Source organism: Mya arenaria, chromosome 8 (assembly GCF_026914265.1).
Source record: "Mya arenaria isolate MELC-2E11 chromosome 8, ASM2691426v1".
Taxonomy (NCBI): Eukaryota; Metazoa; Mollusca; class Bivalvia; order Myida; family Myidae; genus Mya; species Mya arenaria.
Genome location: NC_069129.1, coordinates 60,159,436 through 60,173,151, shown reverse-complemented (window position 1 = coordinate 60,173,151; position 13,716 = coordinate 60,159,436). Strand labels below are relative to the sequence as shown.

The window sequence follows — 13,716 nt, the reverse complement described above, 5'->3', positions numbered from 1 at the left end:
GTAAAATGCATTCGATTTCTTCTAGGACGCTACTACTAGGACAACCAAAGCATTTATTTCCATACAGCTTCAGTCTTTGTGCTGGGTCAGTAGAATGCATATTCGATGAACTATTTGACGGACATACTTATCAAGCTTTGTTTAACTTATTAGGACTCGCTGACAGTAAGTTGCTATCAATAAATATTCTGGTACGGCAACTTGACTGTTTAGCCACTGAATTTACAAGCCCGTGTGAACATTATAACCAAACAACGCAACGTATTTATGAGTCGATATACAGTGCATTTGATAGGATGTCAATGAATCTTACAGATCAACAAGTCGAAGAATCTATCAAATCTAGTTCCAAAACTATTTTAACAAAGCCTATCGTTTTAGTGGATGATACAGTTGTGTGTCCATGTAACGTTGTTTTCATTATAAAAAGATCGTGTCCTCCTGACCTTTTCGGTTTGCACAATCTCTCGGAATCACAGAAAAGAGTATATCACAAATTTGGAGTTAGTCCGAATGTAGTGTTGACGATATCATACACATTCTTAAACAGAAGAAAGATAAATGGAAAGGGAAACGATGCAACGAAGTCCAACGCATTGTAAACCTGCTTATTAATTTGGAAAATGGTATGAGTATAGAGAGTAAGACTTTTAATGACATACACGTGGATGATCGGAGTTTTATTGTTGCACCGAACTCAGATGGATATCTTTATCCAACACACATGCTTGCGATAGAGGACCCCGAGATACTTACTTCAAAAGGTCTAATGTTGTTACATGGTGATATTGCACCGAATCTAGCAAGAAAGATCGGAGTCCAGACAAAAAAGGTTCAATTTCTGCAAAGCATATCTACTGCTGTGCCATTTGGTCAACGCGAGAAGTTAACAACTAGACTTAGAGGGCTTTTGAAGGATTATCCGTGCGATGAAGGCATAATGAAAGAATTGATACAAAATGCTGATGATGCAGGGGCAACAGAAATACATTTTATAAAATTCTACGGACGCCATGAGTCAAAAAGGGCAAAATCATTAGAACATCAAGGTAATGATCTTCCAGCGCTTTGTGTATATAATAACAGTTTTTTTAGTACAGAAGATTTTACAGGGATTCAGAACCTAGGCGAGGGAAGTAAATCAGACGACCCTACTAAAACTGGCCAATTTGGTGTTGGATTCAACGCAGTCTATCATTTGACTGATTGTCCTTCGTTCTGGACAAGAGGACCTGGATTAGACGAAGAGGGAGAATTAGTTTTATTTGACCCTTTACTGAAAAGCATCGGAGATTACTCTAAAGGCGAACCAGGTATACGTTTCAAAGTAAAACATCTTAACAAAGAGTTCCCTGGTACACTTAAAAACTACCCACCATTTGTTTCTAGTAAGGGAACCGTGTTCAGACTTCCGCTTCGGGCAACATCATCCCCACTAAGTAAATATTGCATTACAGAAAAACAGCTAGACGATATCATGTTAAGGTTCACCAAGAATACGGCTGATTGCTTACATTTTCTTAAACACGTAACTTGTATCAAATTTATGACATACAACAAGGGTAAACTGTCGGAAGACTATAAAGTGCAAACGTTGCTATCTCGGGAGGATGAACAAAACCGTTCACAGTTTTTCACAAAGGTCAAATCTGTTTGCGAACAGAATAAAGAAAATAAGCTGGGAAATCTGTCTGTGGATCCATTCGAAGCGACCTACAAAATGACCGTTAAAAGTAGTAACAACGAAGAAGTTCACTGGTTGGTTACTAATACATTTGGAGTAAAGCAAAGTGACCAACCGCTCGAAGAACATATTACACGCGGGTTCAACGAAGGCGAACTTGGCCTGCTTCCTTTCGCCGGTGTTTCCGTAAGGCTGCCTCAAGGAAGCTTTAAGTCTTTAATCGAAAGGCGTGTAAAAGAAAAATACCACAACAAAACCAACACTGAATTCAGTCCAATCAAAGGTGTGGCCTACTGCTTCCTTCCTCTTCCTATACACACCGGGATGCCTTTTAATGTAAACGGACATTTTGCATTGGATCGAGGACGGCGTGGGTTATGGGAGGAGGGTTTCAGAAAGTCCTGGAATGAATATGTGCTTTCCTGCTTGGTCACCGAGGCACTGAATATTGCGCTTATATGCTTACAAAAGTATTTTGAACAAGACTGCAAAGATATTTGGCATGGGCGACTTATAATGAATGAATGTTTGTCCCTGTATTACCAGCATTTTCCGTGTTTACCTTTGTCAGAAGGTGTATATTGGAATAATTTTGTAACATCATTTTATCAAAGAGCATTCGCAGAACGGTTCACTATTTTTCCGGCATTAACAACTACCTACTCAATCGAAGACCGTACTTCCGTTAAACTAGATTGGGTGTTCCCAAGTGTTGGTGATTCCGATAATACCGGCGGAACGTTTAACGTAGTGCGATATTTTGTGAAGGAAGCAAATATGTTTGAACATAAACATGCCAAAAATGTAGAGACAACAATGGAGATTATGGGTATAAAATTGATACACGTTCCTAAGTGCGTTATAGATACCTTACGTAAAACAAAATGCGACTGCGCTTTATATGGAGATCCGGATTTTGTTATACAAGTTCTTAAAAAGAATATAACAGGTTTTGAACTGGTACAAAATTCCGTTCTACAAAATGTGGAGGTTGTTGAAAGTTTGTTGAGGTATGTTTGGATGGCGGAGAATTTCAAAGATAAATTGGAGGATCTTCCTCTTTGTTTAACCAATGATTCTATTCTACGACTGTTCAACAAGAGTTTTCCAGTTTTCTGCACTGAATATTACGGCCTGCTACCGGGGTCGCCGGACAAATTTGTACACGCTAACCTTTTGTCTTTGTTGTCACCAGAAAATATTTTGTTGGAGTTGAACGTCGTGATCGATTTCGAAGTACAGAATATGTTAGAGTTATTGCCATTGTCTTATCCCGACATATATTGCCGTTCAACAAATGTTCATTGGGACAAGACTCATATCAAAGAACATGAACGAGTGAAGCCGGAAATGATTATTTCATTCTTTAATTTCATTGAGAGCAAGTCCTTTGTGGAATGCAAAATAACTTCTAGTCGGGTCGTAGATGACGACTTGTTTAAGACAAACTTGTGCCAATTTGACGATTGGTCTTTTTTACCCTCTGTGAGTTGTTTGGGAGAAATGAAAATATTTGAGCTGATCCCCATAAAAAACCGACACCACCTTCTGTTCGCATCACTTGGAAACGAAATACTCTTTACAATTATACGAAGATTGAATATTCCGTTACTGGACAGAGCTTTGTTTAAGCGTTCAAACATACCTTACACAATAGGCAAATTGTTGCCTTCAACGACAAATCCTAGTGAGTTATTGAAATGCCTCGTTTACTACAAAGCGCGGATAGCCGCAAATGATGTGAAAACAGTCGAAGTTGCTACATTATTGAACTTCTTTTATGAAAATAGGAAAAAGCTAGAAAAAAGCCTTACAAACAGGACAGCCTTTTTAATTAAGTCTCTTCCCTTGTACGAAACGCTTCCCGATGGAACCTATATCAATATCGAAGACAAAGGCAATGTTGTGATAATGCCTACTTATTTGCCAAACGAAGGATTGTGCAACTTAGCACAAACCATATCTGTTTGGTTTTTACAAAATCACTTCAATCTTCTAAATTTGTATAATTATTTGGAACTTCCGAGACCAGCATCTATTGATGTTTACCTGACTTATATATTGCCACACTTTGGTTTGTTACAAGAAAGTTGTTGGATGCATCACTTACTGTACATAAAAGACAATTTGCTGCTTGTACCGTTTGGTTCACAATTATCAAAAAAGCAGAAAGCTGTTTTAAATATCTTAAAGCAAACAACATTTATTCGAAAAAATGGTCAACTAAAACTTGTAAAAGAGTTATATGATGAGGAACACGAGGTTCATAAAGTATTCATGGGTGAAGATAAATTTCTTCCCAATGAGTTTCGAAATGAAACATGGAGCGAATTTATGATACAATTGGGACTTATTACAAAACCATCCGGTCAAATGGTTATCGATTTTGCGAAGGAACTGGCACGAATGGTTTATATAGATGAAGCAGAATCTCTAGATCGAAAGTCTAGGGTTCTTACCCACTGTGTTTTTGGAGATTATGGAGACAACTTTGATGATCAAACATTTTTGGATTTAAAACATATAAAATTTGTTCTTCCACGTCAAGTAGCCAAAACTAAACACACGATTGTCAGGTCATATAGTACAGAAGCTATATTTATATCATTAAACGGCACGTGCAGTTCCAGATTTGAAGACGTTTGCTGGAGCAGTGTTAGCCTTTTAAATTCGGTACCCGATAATGACCGTATGCAAAAGTTAGGCATTCTTGATATGCCAACAGTAGATTCAGTAATAAGTCATTGTCAGAATATAACTGATGTATTCTACGAAGATTTTGAAAACGGAGGAGATATTGAAAAAGACACAAAAAGGTACTACATGGAACATATATATGAATATTTAAACAATACGAATGAGCTTATACGGCCTGAACGTTTAAAACACACCCGTTTCGTCTTGATATCAGATGAAAAGGCTATGGTGAAAGTGTCGAACGTTTTTACAGGATCTTCAATAGAGCAGGCTATTCCCCCATATTTATTTCAAGCTCCGAAGGAATTCCGAAAATATTTTGATCTGTTTGAAAAAATTGGGGCTAAAGATTCAGTATCATATATTCATTATGTTTCTGTTTTAAACGCAGTAAATTCTGATTTCAAAGGAGATTTGCCTAAAACAACGTTATATCTTGTTTCAAAAGCGGTTGAGAAATTGTTTGAACAACTCTTGATATACACGGCGCAGCCATCGAAAAGTGTCGACAGTGCAATCGACTTATTTTTACCGAATTCAGAACATATTATGTCACCTTCCGCCAGTTTAACCTTAGATGATAATAGTGATTTTAGAACTAAACTGAATGGAAAATTGGCCATAAATTACTTTGTGGGTTTCAGGCAGTTAGATGTATTGACGTTCAGTGATCCAGTGAAACCGTTTCTATCTTTGCCTTACCACATTCGACCTGAGATTCTTTCCGAAGTAGTGTCGGAAGAAGTAATCACGAATGAAATGGAAATCGTCGAAAGCAGCGCTGAAGCAGACGGATGGGAACAATTTTTACATTCGACAGAGTTTGTTGAAGGCATCATTCGTTTACTTCGGCATCAGTCTGTAACAGAAACTGAGACGAATTATATTACCGAAGAAGAGGAAAATAAAATCATGCAAAAACTGTCAAATGTAATGGTTTCGCAAGTGAATGGGTTAAAAACCAAACTTGCATACAAGGGTGAAATAATTCAAGGTACTGATACAAAAAAAACTTGTTTTGTTTCCAAAATGACAAACAATGAGGACCGTACTGACTGTGAATATTATCATTTTTATTTCCAAACAAATATACCAAGTAGAAGCTCGCTAAGCATAGTCCTTGTATGGGAAGAAAATGGACTTATAGAGCTGGTTGATCTATGTACGTTGGGGAAGTTCTCAAAAAGATGTAGTCACATAATGCGCGATTTGTTAGACTTGATAGAGAACCCACATGAGATATCTTTACAACTGTACCGACGCAAAATTGCCGCATACAATTTGCCACTTTCATTTCAAGGATCAGTCTTTCCAAATCCTGGCACATATGTAGAAGACCGATTCTTGCCTTTTCTGGTTCAAGGGATTATTCCATTTAAAAAGCACGAATACATGTTTGCTGCACTTGAAATCGAATTTGATGACGACAGTGAAGATCCAGAAAATGAAATTGGCGAAAATGTAACGTATATATACGTGCATATTTTAAGTGAAATAGCAAGTTCAAACGGTTCCGTACATCTGGGCATTCGATATATCGTTAATGTGGGAGATCGATACGAAGGGACTGTCGAAGTTCCAATTTATCGACTTTATAGATTTTTGCCGCAAACCCAAGAGAGTTCGCAAGATGTAGTTGTGTTTGACTCTGAGCCTGTCGGTGCAATACCTTTTGATGAAAATTGCCGTCGTATAAGAGAGATGTTGACAGAAGCATTCCAACTTAGCGATCAAGCACGGAAAATCGTAATTCGACGTCTAATTAAAAAATGGCACCCTGACAAAAATGTCGGAAATGAAAGCTATTGTACGCGAATATATAATTACTTAAGAGAACTTATTTTACGACTTGAGAGGGGCGAAAGTATTGACGAGGAAATAGTGAATGCTACCACTGGAATGTCAGCCCCAGATATGTCAGGCTCGAGTTATAGGACAACAACAGAGAGAGCATATCAAACAGGGGGAACATACGCTCGTGGATTCAAAGCAAACATTGACGAATACAATAGGTCATTTCGCCAGGGTCATTATTCCCATCGATCATCCGATAGTACTCCAAGACCTAGTATTGGAGAGTCTAGAAGATGGCTGAGACAGGCGAAGCAAGACTACTCAGCCGCTAAAAGAGCTCTAGAATGCACGGAGCACATTCAAGAAAAGAGTTACAATTGGATATGCTTTATGTGCCATCAGGCAAGTCAAAGTTCACGTTATTAGTAACATATAATTATATGTTAATGTCTTCATTTATTATTTAGTTAAATCTTATGATAAAATGAAGTATAACGGGAATTATATAAAATTAACATGATGCTCATACGCGTATAAAGAATTAACACTGTTATAATTATTACCGGGTATGCAATGAATATAAATGCAACGGTTAAATTCTATCTAACAGTATTGTGACACATTGAACTAACATGTTTCTTCCTATTCCCAGGCGTGTGAGAAGGCATTAAAAGCAGTCTGGTTCTCCAAAGACGCAAAATTATGCCCACAGAGAGTCCACAGTCTTGCCTCTATTGTGCGTGGTCTAGATCATGCCGATCTTCAACAGGAGGTTGGTATTAATTTGTATAGCGTTAAAACACTGTCGGAAATAAGTAAAAATATTCATGTTTTGGAACATTTTTACTAAGCAATTCTAAACTTATTTGAACAATAACTTTTTTGTATTATTCATGTAAAATTCTGCGTATAAATGTCGATTGTCTGGCAAAGTTTTAATCGGACTTGTTACTTAATGTTCACATTCATCTGGAGATGTACTTTGTCCATCCTACTTACATGTAAAAAGACATACATGTATATCAAAAATGGCGGTAATCAAAATGGTACTAGGTGAGCTATTGTGATCGCCCTGTGTCCGTCGTAGGCGTCCTTCGTCGTCCGTCGTCAACAATTTGACTGTTAACACTCTAGAGGTCACAATTTGGGCACAATCTTAATTAAACTTGGTCAGAATGTTACTCTCAGTAAAATCTTGGACGAGTTTGATATTAGGTCATCTGGGTTTAAAAACTAGGTCACCAGGTCAAATTAAAGGAAAAGCTTGTTAACACTATAAAGGTCACATTTATGGCTGTATCTTCATGAAAGTTGGTCAGAATGTTAATATTAATAATCTCTAAGTCAAGTTTGAATCCGGGTCATGTGTGGTCAAAATCTAGGTTATTAGGTCAAATCATAGGAAAAGCTTGTTAACACTCTAGAGGTCACATTTATGACTGTATGTTCATGAAACTTAGTCAGAATGTTTATATTGATTAGCTCTAGGCCAAGTTCGAATCTGGGCTATGTGCGGTCAAAAACTAGGTCACCAGGTCAAATAATAGGAAAAGCATGTTAACACTCTAGACACCACATTTATGACCATATGTTCATGGAACTTGATCAGAATGTTATTCTTGATTATCTTTTGTAGGAAGAGTTTGAAACTGGGTAATCAGAGGTCAAAAACAAGGCCACTAGGTCAAATCATAGAAAACTATTGTAAACGCTGTAGATGTTACATTCTCTCTTTGATAACCATGGAACTATTTCAGAATGTTTGTGTTTATGAAGTCTATGTCAAGTTTGAAACTGGGTTACCTGAGTATACAAACTAGGTCACGAAGTCAATTCATAGAAAACATTGTTAAAACACTGTTGAGGCCAAAGGTCTACTTTATCTATATGAAACCAGGTCAGAATGTACTTATTACAGCAAGGTAAGGTTTGCAACTGGGCCATCCGTGATATTGAAAAAATCGTCCGTGATATTTAAAAAAACTTGGTCACTAGGAAGGAAATTACCCCCTGTCACAATTGTCCTCGCCCTGAAAACACTTATTTCACACTTGAATTGGATCAGGTGAGCGATACAGGGCCTTCAGGGCCCTCTTGTTTAATATTTTGGCAATACATGGAACATGACTGTTAATTTGGTTTGTCGTTACCATGCCGGACAAGTCGGTTTCCTGCGGGTACTCCGGTTTCCCAAAAATACAAAGATTCGCTTTCGCGTTACACCGTGCCAACGGGAGTGATAAATGTAATGTTGCATTAACTTATTTCGCAATCGACGTAAAATGAAAATGTTTAAATTAAAATAAATATTGTTTTCAGGCAACATTGTTTGAGGGACGTCTACAGATAGAAGGTAGACAATATTTTAGACTTCGATATCCGGATTGTGTAGCTGGAAACAATATCCCTTCTGATATGTTTCATGATGACGACGCTGGATTTGCCGTGGAATCAGCAAAACGCATGTTGGATATAGTCGATGACTTTACGAATTAAGGACCCGTCATTATATTAAAACACTCAGACGACACCAGCTGTCAGTGTTAAATAGTGTGTATATTGTGTTTATATTTTGTTATGAAATGTTCACTGCTATTAGTGAAAAACAGTTGATTATCTGTGAACGTAACCATAAACATGTAAATGGTTTGTGTGAATGTCAGAAATAGTATTACCAGTTGATACGTTTGTGGTTTAGCATATTTTTAATAGTGTTGTAGCGTAGGACATTAAAGTATTTGTAAAATGTATTTTTATATACTATATGACTGTTACAAGTTTGTATGTCTTCTGATTCCTTAGTTTGTATTTATATAAATATGACTCTTTACAATCATTTAGTTTGACGTTGTACATATGAAACTTTGGTATGATGTCTATACAGTATAATTGGAATGGTATTGCCCATTTTAATCGTTACAAAGTGTGTCATTAAAACTAGCATATAAATCATTTGTATACGCACTTTCAAACGTTTGAAATAATGTATCATTATTTTTGCTTTTTATTTCATCTTTTTTTTATAAACCTTATATCGCAATAAGATGTGTTTGAGTATAGCAATTAATCTCATAAAAGTGTCCCACCATCTATCGCATAAGGAAAGGTTTAATTGCAAGATTATCTGTTGTAAATTTGTTCATAACTTTTTGATTTTCCTAATACATGTTAGTTGTAGCCCTTTTTATGATCCAAAGTAAATGTATATTTTCGTTATTGTCCCTTCAGTTTCCATTGTTTTATAAGCAACTGAATGTGCTTTTCAATTCCTTTATATATCATAAAATTGTAGTGTTATCAATTCCTGACGTGCTATGTATACATGTATTGTTTCCTTCTTTACCCTATGTATATAGGAGTATGGAATATATATTTAAGTATTATTTTATGCTTGCGTAATTTATGTAAATTAATTAATGTCGTATGAAACTCATTTAATGAAGCCATGTAGGTGTATATAGGCTTAAAGAAAAATGAGCCATTATCGCATAGTGTATGTAACTGTGATTTTATGGAAAATAGTTAACTAATTATTTGTATATATTCTTTTTTATAACTATATGTATGAATTTTATTAGCTGTAATGATTTCAACAATGCTATGACTCCTTTGGAGATATTTAACTTTTGTCTTTATTGAACATAAAAAGTATGTAAGAATGTTAGACTGGTTTAACTGTTGGACATAACTCCTTCCTACTTGTCGCTGGTGGATTTATAAGGATACTTTATTTTTGGAGGCATTCTTTTCTCTTGAAGCAAATTTTGTTACATATATTTCATTCTCGTTTAACTATTAAATTGAGTGCCATGATATTTCGATGTTTAAACAACATTGTGTTGGTTTACCATTGTATATTTTGCATTTAGGTATCTCATTACTGTATTTTGTATATTCCAAAGATTATAAATTTTGTTTTATCAGACGTCTGACTTCATAATATGATGTGTTTATTTACAATGATAGTATGTGTTATTTGCTTTTTATTCTGAAGGTAAAGCCAATATTTGGCGTGGGCCTTGTTAGTATAAAAAAATCCTGTAGTTAATAAGTTTATTATACTGTATAGACATCATACCAAAGTTTCATATGTACAACGTCAAACTAAATGATTGTAAAGAGTCATATTTATATCTTTATTTTATAAAATATGTACCGAAGGATGTAGCCAGTATTTGGCGTGGGCCTTCTCAATTATGCTTAAACCTGTTTTGGTAATTTATATCTTTATTTTATAAAATTTGTTCCGAAGGATGTAGCCAGTATTTGGCGTGGGCCTTCTTAATTATGCTTAAACCTGTTTTGGTAATTTATATCTTTATTATATAAAATATGTTCCGAAGGATGTAGCCAGTATTTGGCGTGGGCCTTCTTAATTATGCTTAAACCTGTTTTGGTAATTTATATCTTTATTATATAAAATATGTTCCGAAGGATGTAGCCAGTATTTGGCGTGGGCCTTCTTAATTATGCTTAAACCTGTTTTGGTAATTTATATCTTTATTTTATAAAATAGGTTCCGAAGGATGTAGCCAGTATTTGGCGTGGACCTTCTTAATTATGCTTAAACCTCTTATGGTAATTTATATCTTTATTATATAAAATATGTTCCGAAGGATGTAGCCAGTATTTGGCGTGGGCCTTCTTAATTATGCTTAAACCTCTTTTGGTAATTTATATCTTTATTATATAAAATATGTTCCGAAGGATGTAACCAGTATTTGGCGTGGGCCTTCTTAATTATGATTAAATCTCTTTTGGTAATTTATATCTTTATTATATACAATAGGTTCCGAAGGATGTAGCCAGTATTTGGCGTGGGCCTTCTCAATTATGCTTAAACCTGTTTTGGTAATTTATATCTTTATTATATAAAATAGGTTCCGAAGGATGTAGCCAGTATTTGGCGTGGGCCTTCTAAATTATGCTTAAACCTCTTATGGTAATTTATATCTTTATTATATAAAATATGTTCCGAAGGATGTAGCCAGTATTTGGCGTGGGCCTTCTTAATTATGCTTAAACCTCTTATGGCAATTTATATCTTTATTATATAAAATAGGTTCCGAAGGATGTAGCCAGTATTTGGCGTGGGCCTTCTTAATTATGCTTAAACCTCTTATGGCAATTTATATCTTTATTATATACAATAGGTTCCGAAGGATGTAGCCAGTATTTGGCGTGGGCCTTCTTAATTATGCTTAAACCTCTTATGGTCATTTATATCTTTATTATATAAAATATGTTCCGAAGGATGTAGCCAGTATTTGGCGTGGGCCTTCTTAATTATGCTTAAACCTCTTTTGGTAATTTATATCTTTATAATATTAAATATGTTCCGAAGGATGTAGCCAGTATTTGGCGTGGGCCTTCTCAATTATGCCTAAACCTGTTTTGGGTAATGTATAACTTTATTAAATAAAATATGTTAAATATTATAGAGATAAATCCTATGTTAAGCACTTTTTAGCGTTAAATCATTTTTTTACAGTTAGTTCCAGTTCCTTAAGATATATATTGTGAAGGATGTACCCAGTATTTGGTGTGAACCTTCAAAATTATATTTGTATATGTTTAGTATATGTCAATCATTACTTCCCGAAGTATACACCTTGTTTTTAATTTGAGTCAGGTGGGTGTTTTCATAATTCTTTAAAAAAAATGTTAATGAGTTTATTGTATTTAATTTATCCGAGGGATGAAGCCTGTATTTGGCGTGGGCCTTCTTAATTCTATTTTGACCTATATTTCGTTATAAATGTTGTATGTTGCGAAGGATGTAGCTTCGTTCAGTGTGAGACATTTGTGGGCCTTCATCATGGTTTGATTGAAAACAGTTATTGAGCGTGCGAGTTGTTTATGTTTGCGATGGTTTTGCAAGTGTATGGCATGTGTCTTCTTTATTTTAAATGAATCACTTGTGATACGTATTGAACATAGTGTGTATGGTTTTTAAAGTGTTTATACATTTTTATTACCATTGCTCGTTCAGTTCATAAACTATTTCAAATAGTGTTGCAAATTATTTTGCGTGGGCCTTCTAATGTATGTTAGAACCTTTTTGGTATTTCTTTCGTTACATTATTTTATCATCGGGCGAAAATGCCTTTGTTCGAAGTAACGCTTGGAGCGTCATATTTCGGTATTGAACATCATTGTGTATTTATTTATTTAACAAAAGATTTGAAAAGAATGTAGCCAGTATTTGGCTCCGACCGTCGTAATTCTTATTGAAACATTTTTGTATTTCATTGTTTAATTGTCTGTGAAAAAGCTCTTTTTTCTTTTTTAAACATGTGTGTATGTTTGTTAATAAATGTTATATTGAATGGCCGCGAATGAAATATTCTCTTTGAAGTATCAATTATAATTTGATTTTTAAAACGCTTAAAACAAATAACGTTGGTATATATTGCACACAATTTTAAAGCCTTTTAGTTATGCCAAAAAGTCAAAAGTCATTATTCTTGTTATATATAGAAATAAATAGAGGATAATTGTTTGTTTCAATGTTAAATCGTAATATATATACTCCAGATAGCACCAAGAGCCGTATTTCACAAGCGTGTTAGCCACGAGTGAAATATTTACTTTAGGTGTTCACAAAGTGAAATGTTTTGCGATCTTACACTGAAACCATTTCATATTTTCATTATATGTTGAAAATGGAGATAAAATGAGATTTTACTGTAGTTTTTAGAAATTTATGCGCGTACGTAACGTCATTTCGTAATTACGTCTATAAAATTGTGTGAAATTTCATTTCACTAATAAATCTCTGTAAATCACCGGAAACCATATAATGTATATTGAAGGTACTTCATGCTGGCAACGTCAATTATAATATAAATGTAGATAATATAAGATAGTTCGGAATAGGAACATGTGGCTGCTGTGTTCTACTGTTTATTGTCCCATTTTCCTGTATTTTTAAGACATGAATGTATTTGTTTATGGTATGAACATTTGTTGTACATGCTTCGTAGAATGTTTAAGATTTTGTGTTGTTTGTGGTTTAGTTTGAATGGAATAAAACAATTTATTCACTATATTTTGTTGTTTTATTGTGGCGTTCATTATGCGTTGTGTGTGCTTGACAAATTATGCAAACTTATAGACAGAAGTGAAAAACTGTTTTCTTTCGCACTGGTGAACAAGTCACATTATTATGACCACCTTCGGGGGCATAATAATGTGACTTGACGCACCATCCATCCGTCCGTGTGTCTGACTCAACTTATCATGTCCGGGCTGTAACTTTCTCTTGTATGGACAAATTTTAAAATAACTTGCCACATGTGTTCCATCTACCAAGACATTTTGGTGCGTACAATACCTGTGTTCTTACCTTTAAGGTCAAGGTCACACTAAGTGTCTGAATACTATGGAATGCTTCATTTCAGGACATAGCGTATAGATGGTCGTGTCCGGGCTGTAACTGTCTCATATATGGACATATTTTTAAAATAACATGCCACATGTGTTTGACATACCAAGACGACGTGTCGCGTGCAAGACTGGTGACCCTTCCCCTAAGCTCA

The 13,716-nt window shown here is 35.2% G+C and overlaps 1 protein-coding gene across 1 annotated transcript; it reads left to right on the top strand.

Moving 5' to 3' along the window:
• Positions 1–1,546: 1,546 nt before the first annotated feature.
• On the top strand, positions 1,547–13,224 carry LOC128244408 (sacsin-like). Its single transcript, XM_052962418.1, has 3 exons — positions 1,547–6,577; positions 6,828–6,947; positions 8,495–13,224. The coding sequence occupies exons 1-3, from the start codon at positions 1,547–1,549 to the stop codon at positions 8,669–8,671; spliced, it is 5,328 nt and encodes a 1,775-aa protein (XP_052818378.1). The 3' UTR covers positions 8,672–13,224.
• The last annotated feature ends 492 nt before the right edge of the window (positions 13,225–13,716 follow it).